This window comes from Dermacentor silvarum, chromosome 1 (assembly GCF_013339745.2).
Source record: "Dermacentor silvarum isolate Dsil-2018 chromosome 1, BIME_Dsil_1.4, whole genome shotgun sequence".
Taxonomy (NCBI): Eukaryota; Metazoa; Arthropoda; class Arachnida; order Ixodida; family Ixodidae; genus Dermacentor; species Dermacentor silvarum.
Genome location: NC_051154.1, coordinates 425616822 through 425628840, shown reverse-complemented (window position 1 = coordinate 425628840; position 12019 = coordinate 425616822). Strand labels below are relative to the sequence as shown.

The following is a 12019-nucleotide window of genomic DNA, read 5'->3' as shown; positions in this document are numbered from 1 at the left end:
CGAGGGGAGCCACCGAAGCGACAGAGTTGCCGAGGCCAAATCCGCTACCCTGCCACCCTCCTCTCACCTGCGGCGGTCCCCGCGCATGCCCGTCGCTGTGTCGCCTCTTCTTCTTCACAACCACAATCTCTCTCTCTCGTCGTGCCTGCGCCACCCTCTCCCTGAAGTTTCATTTTCTGCCATTATCGCTAAGCGAGTGTTGGCCGAGGCGAGCAGTTTCGTGGCTCTCGCTTGATATGTGCTTGAGCGCCACAATATTTCACAAATCGCACCGTTCGGCTGTTGTGCTATGGTGCACGAATATTTCAAAAATACAGTCGACGTCCGATTTCCCGGACGCCCGAAATTCCGGACATGCCTGATTTTCCGGACTCATCTGTGGCACCGTCAAGTTCCCCATAGAGTCAATGTATTAAAAAGTCCGAAATTCCGGACGCTTATAGCCTTCGCCATCCGATTTCCCGGACTTTTTACTGTTAACCGCCGACCGAAAGTCACCACCGACGCCGCCATTTTGGCTGTTTTCAACCGCACGTGTCAATCCGTTGCCAGCCGTAGCTTAGCCAAGCCAAACCTCACTGTGTTCGTTCGCGTGTTGTTTTGTCAGCTCTGCCAGCTCTGCGGTCGTGTCTGCGGTTGATCGTTTGCTGCTGCGCGCTATCTTCAGTGATCACGTTTCCCGACCTTCAGCATCCACCGAGTTCCTAGCTGTTTCGTGCTGCGCTTTTCGTCGAGCGGATTCGCCGTTTACAGCGATGGCACTGACTGCTCCTTCGTCTTTGTCCGCGCCTTCGAACGAACTGCCAACCGCGAACTGCCCACCGTGGACGAACTGACGAAATGACGAACTGCCATCCGCGGATGTTGCCTTCGACGATCTGCGCGCTGCCGGCGTGTCGATTCCAGCCGGGATAACCTTTGAGGGCTTCGCCGACGCTGACAAAGACCTCGAGCTATGTGCGGAGTTGACCGATGACGAAATCATTCGTCAAGTTACGGAGGATTCCGACGACTCCGACACCGAGAACGAAGAGCCAGCTCCTACACAGCCAACGAGTTCGGAGTTGACGCGAGCACTGATGACACTGTCATCGGTGTACAGCGGCAACATGACGTTGACTGAAATTGAGGCAGACATGATCGCGGGCAAGCGGACCGTGCAAAAGAAAATAAGCGACTTCTTGCGCCCAAGTGCTGACCTATGAGGTAGCGCCGGCCACGTCGTATTTTTTTTTTTAACGGCTCCTTTCAAAGCCACCTAAACGATGCATTGGCTGAATAGCAATGAGAATCTTGTACTCCGGCCGTGACCCTCTCCGTCAGCGAAAAATACCTACCAAAAAGGTGCGTTTTCACGTGCATTCGTTTTTCCGGACTGCCCGATTTTCCGGACGCTTTCGCGGTCCCTTGAGGGTCCGGGAAATCGGACGTCGACTGTAAGTCCTTTTAATTCGACCAAATTTTTGGGCCCCTTCGAGTTCGAATTATTGAGATTCAACTATACATGGAAGACAATGAGATTTAGGTCGGGACCGAGAAAACTCGACGTAGCAGCCGGAAAAACGCAGCAGCGAGGAAGGTATCAATGGGATTCCACTATTAGAAATCTTTTCTGGTAAAAATAAATTCATTTTTCTTGATATTGTGTATGTTTTGATGATACGAATTTCGGGTGATACGAATATTTCACGCGACCCCGCGAGATTCGTATCACCGAGATTTTAGTGTAATTAGTCTGAAGGTAGCAGATCCTCTACTAGAACAGCACCTTCTGAGCAAACCCATCTATGACTGCGCATTGTCGAGTGCCGCAATGACTGGCTAATGCAGTTGTAGCAATAGCACTCAGATCATCATGCCCTAAAGTGACACAGAGTGACTATGAGAGGGGAAAGTGACAACAGAGTGGCACAGATAAACAATTACCACACTTCTGGCTCCCATACAAGTGCCCATAATTTTACATCCTTGAATCCATTAGTGACACAGCAAAGCTCAAACCATTGTCATTTGATTCAGCTGTGTTCTCAGTTCAGCTGCACCACTGTAACAGACAATGCTGCTGTAGCAGACGTTCTTCAATGATCAGACAAGAGTTTGTCATGCAAAAAAAAAAACTACATCACACCTTGTGCGTGTCTGCTGATATGCTCGTGACACCCTCAAGGCGGAAGTCAAAAGGAGGCAGCGGGAAGCCAGCGTCTTCCATGAAAGGCACCAGGAAGCCTCCAAGGCAGGCGTCAACATGAACAGGAATGCCATATTTTGCCCCCAGCTGGTACAAAAAAAGAATCGACAGATGATTAAGTCGGCTTAGCATTCAACTCCACTAAGCCATAGTCGCTTGCTACTGTCACTGTCACTTGTGCAGAATCTATTCAAGTTATTCACTAAGTTGTAAAACAAATTTGTCAGTACTTTTATGTGCTTTGAATGGCCCATGAGGTTGCCTAAAAGGGACACTATAGAGGAACACTAAATCAGTTTATACTGGTAAAGTATGATTTCTTAACTATTTTCAATAAGTTGGCTGAGAAAGTTTGATTATAGTGGAGAAAATAAAGGGCAAACATTCTCTTTCCCTTCCACCCCCGCGAAACACGAATTGACTACGCCGGCAGCAATGACATCAGAGGGATGGAAGGCAGATCGGAAAGACAGTGGTGCCACTGACGAACTGAGATTTGGAGCAATTTTTGGAGCAGCAAAATCTTAAATTTGGAGCAGTTTGGAGCATCCAGATACACATTTCGGAGCACTTTGGAGTTAATAAATGCCAGCTGCTGCACACGTTCTAAGCTATTTAAAACACTTAACATATACAAGCGTTATTCCAGAAAGTATTTTCTTGCTTTAAAGCAATGTTGATCTGCTTCTAAATACATGAGTTTCCCTTTAATTTATATGAAGACAACAAATCGGTTCACACAGTGTTCTATAATTAGTTTATTTCAAGTTGAATGAAGCTGCTCAGATGTCTTTACACTGTATGATTTTTTTCATTGTCAGCTGACACTTTGTTTTCAGCAAGGCTCTAGCATCAGTCAGAAACACCTGGCCAGACTCAATGGCATCAATGCTTTTCTGAGCCAGGCCAGTCTTGATGAGTCCCTCGTAATGCTCAGTCATTGCTTCAGACGACACCAAGTACTTTTCAACGGTCTGTTTTTCCTCGTAAAGCTGAAGCCTCTGTTCAACAACTGGCCGAGTCAAAACTGGCATCGACTGATTATTTGAACTCCAGCAATTCAAACAAGCTCGATTATTTGGACTACTCTGAGGCACCATCACTGGTACATAAATTTAAAGTATAAGTACGACTGAAATTTTGGACACTTTAAGGTACGCCATTCTATATAATTCGGACTCCAACTGCACACGACTGCGTGCTAATTTGACCGCCGAGTTGAGCGGAAATAGCAATATTTTGGCAATGATAACTTGATACATCGCTGGCATAGCCGTAGCATGCTGGTCAGCCATGTTGCCGACACCTCCTGGAAACCGAAACTAGCGATGCCTAGTTAATCAAGCACCGACCGCGCCCAAACCGTCAGGCAAGCAAACTCCGGCAAGCCATTCGGGAGTGCATTCGGGCTGGCTCAGCGCGTCTAGCATTTCTTCATTGACAGGTTAACTAGCACACAGTCACGGCAACTTCAGTTGTTGCGCCGACTAAACCCTCCATGTCTCTCCGCCGATGAGGACAGTGACTGTTAAAAAAAAAATTTCGCAGTTTCGCCCGAATATCGAAACATCAATTGCGATAGCAAATTAATAGAGAGCTATATGGAGTAGGGATAGTACTTTTATCGGCTATATAAACTTGGACACATTCATTCACTAATTGAATTACCAAATGTGGTGTCAGCGTGCACAAGCAAACATAAATAGATCACACTTGATGACCGCAGAAAACCACTGTCAAAACACTGGCGTGAAAAAGCGCGGCCGCCACAGCGAGCGACGGTTCGTGCGGTCTATCGCTTCAACGGAAACTGAGCGGCGAAAGCACAGTGCATACAAAGGTTAGAGCCGTCTGGAGATGGCCTTCAAGATACGGTTCGCGCGCCAGCCCACACCGGCGCTAAGTACGCAGTTGTTAGAAGACTAGAAGTCGCCCTCCCCTCCCTCCCGCACTGCCTTCCCGCTTTCCTCCTTTCGCGTGGGAGATTGCGTCGCCAGTTTCCCTTACGCCCGTTGCAAGATACGCATTTGTTCACTAATTTTGTTGCCGCAGCACAGCGTCGCCCCTCTCCCTCCCTCCCATACCCCCACCGGGCTTTCGCACGACAGAGGAAGTCGCGTTTGCTCACCGCCCTGCATTCGCCCTCCGTGAACGCGCATTCACTCGCACATACGATGCGCGGCGATGATTTTATCGCCCTTAGACTTCATACGGAACCTCACGGCGGCGATGGCGATGCCGACGGCAGAAATCCGCTTGAAGTGTCCATATAATTGCTATCACAATAAAAAAAATGCTGTCATTTAGCTATGATAGCGCGGTCGACACCTGCGCAGCAATTTTGTAGCGATGCATTCCGCTCGATTCTATATGCCACCCCTATCATCCACCGTTCTCTGCCGGCTGATACCATTTAACGCAGGCGGAGCGCCGCTCTTATGCCACTGATGAAGCGAAAGGAGTGACAGCGGAATAGGCATCGCTATAAAATCGCGGTCCTGTTGCCAAAGGTTGAAGATTCGGTGCATGCATTATTTGTACTTCCGTCTTTTTGTGGCAACAGCATAACAATGGTAGAGATACGGACTGACCAGATCGCAGGCAAGCGTACCTGCGCGCAGCACTGCGTTCTTCAGCTTTATTTTTGGACGATCTCTTTTCGGGATGCATTCCCTTTCATGACATTTCACGCGACTAGCACTGCATGAACATGTCGACGGATGATAGCATCTCTGGCACACTACCAAGTAAGCCGAGGCTGACGCTAGTGATGCGAAATCCTGCAAAAGCGAACGTATCCCCAAAAGTGGTCAACCGACAATATTGCATTTTTTAGCCACTGGCGGAATACAGTTACTTTCTGGCGAATTTGGATATTTCCGAGTGCCAATTATTTGGACATTTAGGCAGCCCCCATCGAGCCCGAATTATAGGTTGCCGTTCGATTTACGAAGCTGCTTTAGCCATGCGCGCTACACACGTCTGCGGGCCACTGCGGCCACACATGTAATGCGCATGCGCTAATTTTGGTGCACTTTGGCGCAAAATCGTGTATTTTTATCAGGATGGTGCAGAAAATTGTATGGCACAATCTGGCGCATTTGGTGCAGGAGTGGGAGCACTGGAAGAGGCGCGCAAAGCTGGTAAAGTGGTGAAGGCGTGTGGCACGAGTGAAACACAGGCGGTGAGGTATGCAAGTGAGCGTGGCGGCTTTTTTCTTTTTTTCTTCTTTTCAAGGATTTCACGCTCCTTTTCCTTTCAGCGCGGACACTCAGTAGCCAGATTTATTTGTTATAATTGATAGCATGGCATGGGAACATCGTAGTAAGTGGTTTATTTTGCCATAGAGCACGCACAAAAGTTCACAGTGCCACAGCTGCTCATCGTTACATCTGTGTTATTAAATTTAACCGGTAATGCGATAAGTGGGTTTGACTGTACTTATTTCTGTCTAATTAAAATGTTTCGATGTTTGTCTCTTCTGCTTTTTTCGTGCAAACCAGTTATAGCGATTATCAGTTATAACAATAGAATTTTCTTGGCACTTAAATATTGCTATAGGTGGGTTCAATTGTATTCATAGTTAAGCCTTTCTGTGCCAAGAACAAGGCTCACTCATTCAGAGATTTCCTTTTGTCTGCTGATTGCCTTAGGCAGTAATTTCATCATTTTACTGTGAATGTTGCACTACAGCTCCCCCTGGGTTTTAAAAATGGCGGCACGTATTCAGATAACTGCAGAAATGATGCCACCTTTTCAAAGGCGTAATTGTGTTATCTTTGGACATTTGTTATCTCAAGCGAACAGCTAGACCTGGAAAGTTCTAGTGAGTTGTATTTGGAGCTTGAACTTAGTGCTAACAATTGCGAGGAAGCTACAGACCCTACAGCAACCTTTCCCGCGTGAATGCGGCTCAACAAAAATGGTTTGTTGCTTGCACCACTGCGATTTTCTTTCGACACTGCACCAGCAATAACATGTTGCATGGAGGATAACAAAAGTATACTTGAGTCCTGTGATAAGAAATATTCCGCTTCATATAGACAGTGTCTGTGGCCTTGCCTATCTACAACTCAAAAACATGAAAAATAATTAACAGTAAATAAAAAATAACAAATCGACTTCTGACAATGCAATAAAAAAATCTGTCCATAATGAAACAGTTATAAAAATATTCAGGAAATTTCAGTGGTTTTCTTTTAAAAAAAAATCGGTACAGAAGGATGAGAGCTGGCACATCTGATGCCACATGATAATGATGTAAAAATAAATTGTTTTATTTTCGTTTTAAAATATTATATATTATATTATAAATGGAAAGCACTGTACAAAATTCTCGTACTTCTAATTTAAAGGGACAGTAAATGGAAGCACCAAATCAGTTTAGAGTGATATTCTCTCAAAACGACATTTTCGTTAATTTTGTGTAACAGGTCAATTACTGAAAGAGAAAATAAAAATGTAACTTTTATTTTTTATATCTCATTAAAAGCCCAGCACTGGTACGTCAGTGTCATGACATATTTTAAAGTATTTTCTCATATTTGGCCATGTGATGCAGTAAAAGTTCTTAAAATTCTCCAAATTCACCTTATGGCTCCTTCAGAACACAATGTCGTTCATCTTTACTAGTACAAATTTAACTAAGCCCAAGAGACACTGCAAATCTAAGTTGTCACAGCAGACTGGTCTGGGAACCTCAAGGCGTCATAGCTGCTTTGAAGTTTCTCAAATGGGAGGCCTTGAAGGCCTTGAATGGGAGGCTAGAGCGACCTCCCAGTAGAGCTGGCGGTGCTAATGTGCAATGCTCTCGAGTGAAAATTAGAGAGGGTTTTGCCATTCCAGCACTGCACATAACCCCTGCTTTCCGCTGTTTACGTGCTTCGCAGAGCAATAATAAACTACCAGACACACATTCAATGGCATCTGCCCATCGTGATCGTCGCCGATTATCGTTCTCAAATGCCGCTGTCAATTCACAGCAATAAAATTAGAATAAACTAAGAAGCTAGGGCAGCAGTGCGCCGTGACAAAGCACACTGTGCTATGGAAGTTCTGCTGCTTTGCGGGCCATTGTATTATTGCTCCACAAAGAAGGCAGATGACAGAAAGAATGGGAGTACAGTGAAAGCTCATTAATTCGCACCTCATTAATTCAAACTTTCGGGTTAATTCGAACTGATGGTCATGGTCCGGCCACAATATATAGGCATCTATGGGTTAACCAACTCGTTAGTTCACGCGCGCATCGGCTCCTCTATCGATAATTCGAACTGCGCGCCGCTGCGTGGTGGTATTTCATACTGCCGCTGCAAGCTTTCAAGGCTCAACGATAGATGGCGCGAGCGCAGCGGCGTCACTGTCGTCATTGCGCTCGCTCTTCGCATTGTGTGGTGGTTCGTGCCGGATGCGTCTGCGTAGTCTCCGTGTCCTTTCTGTCCGCACATTCAGTCGCTAGGCCTCGTGTGCGTCAGAGCTACGAAGTCGTTCGGCGCCCTGTCGCTACGATGTGACGCTGCTCACGGCCTTGCATATGTTGGTGCGGGCCTGGGATCAGGTCACGGCAACAACTGTTGCCAATTGCTTCCGCCACAGTGGCTTTTGTGTGACCAATGAGGGCACAGCTTGCGAGCCCGACGAGCGCGAGGCCGTGGTCATTCCTGCCGGATTGCGGGATGCGCTGGAGGACGTGACCTTCGACGACTACGTCGATGCAGATCGCTGTGCAGCGGTCTGCGGCACAATCACCGACGATGATATCATCGCGCAGGTGACTGGTGGAGAAGCGCCCGTCGTCGATGTAGGAGCGGATGACGGAAGAGGATGATGCACCCACGCGGCCCTCAGCTTTGGAACTAATGGAGGCTATGCGTGTCGCGCGTCTATTCTTCAGCTTCGAGGAAGACGCAGAGGATGCTTTCTGCCACGTTCGCGCGTTGGAAAACAAGGCTATGGCGATCGCATTCAAAGAAGAGAAACAGACAGTGATCACGGATTATTTTCGCAAGTAAATATTTCGAGTGATTTTCCAACAACCCGGTCTCAATTCCTGCTGTTTTTTCAATGAATTTCGTTAGTTCGAATTTCGGTTTAATTCGAACTCATTGGGCATCCCCGCGAAATTCGAATTAACGAGCTTTTACTGTATCAGCATTGCTGGAATGGTCAAACCCTCTCCCCTTTTGTTCTCAAAAGCGCTGCATGTGACACCACAAGCTCGCCAGAGAGAGTGCCCTAGCCACAGCTCACGCGTTGCAACTCATACTCAATACAATATACACTTAAAAAAAATTATGGGCTTTTACGTACCAAAACCATGATCTGATTATGAGGCATGCCGTAGTGGGAGACTCCAGAATAATTGGACCACCTGGGGTTCTTTAACGTGCACCTAAACCTAAGTACGCGGGTGTTTTCGCATTTCACCCCCAACAGTACATTAACAGCAGTCATAGCGAAGTACCATTGTCGTTTAAAGAATGTACTACAGGCTTGCGACATGCTTACAATCTGATAATGATGAACATTGTTTCCTTGCTTATTGCAAAATGATGATTGCAAAATTTGCAGAGTTCTGATACAGCTAGGAAGTCTTGCTTGAGAGCAATCACAGTAATAGTGATAACTTGGTAAAAGTTGTCACCGGCAAAAAGTAAAACAATGCACCCACATGGCAATATGCTGTATTGATCAAAGGTAGCTGACATATGATGTAACCAAACACAACAAGCAGTCTCTAATGCCCGTGACCTGTCCTGAAGAATCCCAGCAATCTAATGTTCTCGTGCAAAGTTAAGGCAAAAATACACTACAGTAGCCGACGGATTTTTCGGACTCCAAAAATTCGGACTTGTTGGATATTCCGGACTTCATAAACGTACCGGCAGGATTCCCATAGAGCTAATGCATTTTCGCGACCGATTTTTCGGACGAATCTAGGTGCCAATGTTCGATTTTCCGGACTAAATCGCTCGCTCCGAGCCACGCTTCCCAATCTTGGAAGCCGCCATGTTGGATTTTCCGCTGGCTTGGCCGGGCTTGGCTTCCAGTGCCCCCCTGTATAGCCTTCAAGATTAGTACACTAACGCTATCCTCTCGTCTCCGAGGTCATGCCCGCTCTTCCTTGGCCGACAAAACGTTCCACAAAGCGTGACTTGCTTTTTTTTTTTTTTTTGGGGGGGGGGGGGGGGGGGGGGTTAGCTTGGCACTAACGTCATGTCACTTAAGCGAAATCCGGGGTTCTTTTTGAGTTTTTTTTTAGTTTCGGTTGCGCCGAACGCTGTGTGCGGGTGAAAGCTTGCGAGGATCCGCCGGCAACCGTAAACACGCGAGAGAGGCAGGCGACCGGAGGCGCGTGCGGACTTCGTTCGCTCACGGGGCACGGGGAGAAGGCGGCGGAGACGGTGGGGAGTTGCATTCAGCTCGTGGGGCTGCTGCCAACGGAGCTGCCGTGCAGGCACCGTATCTTGAAAGCGATCTGCTATGTGGCCGAAGTGTGCGTCCGCGATCTGCGATGGGTACAAAGGGCGTGCGCCGAGTGCCACTAGCTTCATATGCGCCGTTTTTTGTGTTTTTTGTTTTTTTGTTTGTTTGTTTTTTTGTGTTTTTTTTTTCTCTCGGCTTTCGCGTTGAAGCGAGCGAATAGACAGCGCGAAGGTCAATTTGCCCGCGGTCATCGAGCGAGATGTGTTCATGTAACCTGTGCGCGCGTGACACCGTGCTTATTTATTTAGTTAGTAAGCGCATATTTACAACTTTATACGGCCGATAAAATTAACATCCTTACTTCGTATCACTGTCTGTTAATTTGCTATCGCAATCGATGCTCCGCCTTTTGGGTGAAACTGCGTCATTTTTCTTAAGCCGCTCTAAGCCTCTATTTTTTTCTCTCGGGGAGGGGGAGGGGGCGAGTTTTTCGGGCTGTTCGGTTTTTCGGACTGCTCGATTTTTCGGACTATTTTTCAGTCCCCGCGAAGTCCGGAAAATCGGTCGGCTACTGTAGTACCTTGCAGGTAGTGGCCAGTGATAAGTCACCCAATAGTGCACAATGCAGATACGTCGAAAGCAGTCACATTAACGCCAGAAAGCAATGGTATGCCAATGACTCAAGTTGGTAGTAGCCATTGAAGGTTGCATGCTTATCCCAGTTTTCGTCTCCATTTCGTGCTACTATACTACTAAATGGATAAATGAATGCACTTCTACATCAATAGAGCTTATTTGCTTATGACCATGAGGTTTGAGCATAATATCTCTGATCAAAGCATCTCCCTTTGTTGACAGATAAAAAACAAAAAAACAAATATAATACAAATCCAAGTTGCAACTTCAATGCCAAGCTGGTCAACCTTTTAGCTGTTGTGTGTGTTTCAGTAAATCTTTAACCCAAAATGTCAGAGGTTTCTTTGGACACATTTCACCAGAGAATATCTACTCTACCTACAGAACTTCAAAGCATAATCACCTCTGCAATTTCCTGGATGGGATCAATGGAACCATGCGGGAACTGAGGTGAAGATCCCACGAGCTGAAAAAAATGAAAGAGACATGAGGCCTCTCTTCTATAGAGCATAAAATGAAAAATGGAAGTGGTTGGGTGCAAGTATGCCTCATGAACCCATTTTTCTTATTACAGTCAAACCTCAATATAACTAACAGCGAAAAACTTCGTTGTATAGAGAATTTCGTTATATCGAGGTTTCATTTATTCCGTAGAACTAAAATGGAGAAATAAAATACTTTGTTACATCGTGAACTTCATTAAATCAAGGTTCATTTTATCAAGGTTGGACTGTAATAATTAATGAATTAATTAATTAATGTTCATTTGAGGAAACATAGTACGTTGGCCTGTCTGGGGCATAGCCCAATGGCACAGCCGAGGGACTCTCCTCTGTCTGCACTGTGCGCGCTCCAAACCCCGACCAAATTCTACTAGTCACACCGAGGAACCAGCCTTTTTACTCGCGATAATGCAGCTTCGCTGAGTGGAGGGCGCCGGATGATCATCCAATTGTTTCACGTGCTCTCGAGTTGGGCATATAGCGCAGCACTGCTGAAGCCACTGGACGTTGCCAGCTGGCTGGAGCACCGAGAATGCTTGTGCTGAAGGCTACTCCCGTGCAACATTGTCGGGCTCTCCACCGACTGATGCTCCCGATGTCGATACTCAAACCAATGTGTAAAGCAGGTCATCATCACTACACTACCGTCGACCTCGCTCGCCGCAAGCCCGCCGTTTCCAGTCACCTGCCAACTCTAGACGCTGCTACGCGTCGGAAAACTAACGAGTGCAGTGCCCGGACTAACGAGTCTTGACCCGACCTCAAAATCTTCATCTGTCTGACCCTACACGCTGTAATTTACTAGAAGTCCAAGATGACGGTGTTACAGCTACGGCCCTTATCGACACCGGTGCACAAGTCTCGGTCATGAGAAGCTAAAGAAAGTCCTGACACTTGCCATGCAACGTACAGTAGAAGTCGCCGATGAAAGCCGACCCACCGTTTTTACATGTGTACTGTACGTGTCACTATCTCTAGCTATCGGACAAGTGCTCTGTTTCTTGCGCTTCAGCAGTGCCCATATGAAGTTATCTTGCACATTGACTTTTTGTCCACATATTCAGCCCTCATCAACTGTGGCCCCAGTGTCCATCAACTTGAACTCCCTTCTGTCCCCGAGACTCTTGTGCAGGCCATATGCGACTCTGTTCTCCAGAGTTTGTGCGATTGACACCCCAATCCACCACTTATGTTCTTTTCACACCCTCATCTTCTGTTGCTGACGGGGATTGCATTGCATTCCCTATTATTGACGTTGTCTTGGCAA

The 12019-nt window shown here is 46.7% G+C and overlaps 1 protein-coding gene across 1 annotated transcript in view; it reads right to left on the bottom strand.

Moving 5' to 3' along the window:
* LOC119437665 (sphingosine-1-phosphate lyase) overlaps window positions 1-12019 on the bottom strand; it is a 155658-nt gene that overhangs the window by 41852 nt on the left and 101787 nt on the right. Inside the window, exons 8-9 of the mRNA XM_037704660.2 lie at window positions 10653-10715; window positions 2129-2275 (exon numbers count right to left, since the gene is read on the bottom strand). Coding sequence (XP_037560588.1) covers window positions 2129-2275; window positions 10653-10715 — 210 coding nt within the window. The remainder of the gene's footprint in view (window positions 1-2128; window positions 2276-10652; window positions 10716-12019) is intronic.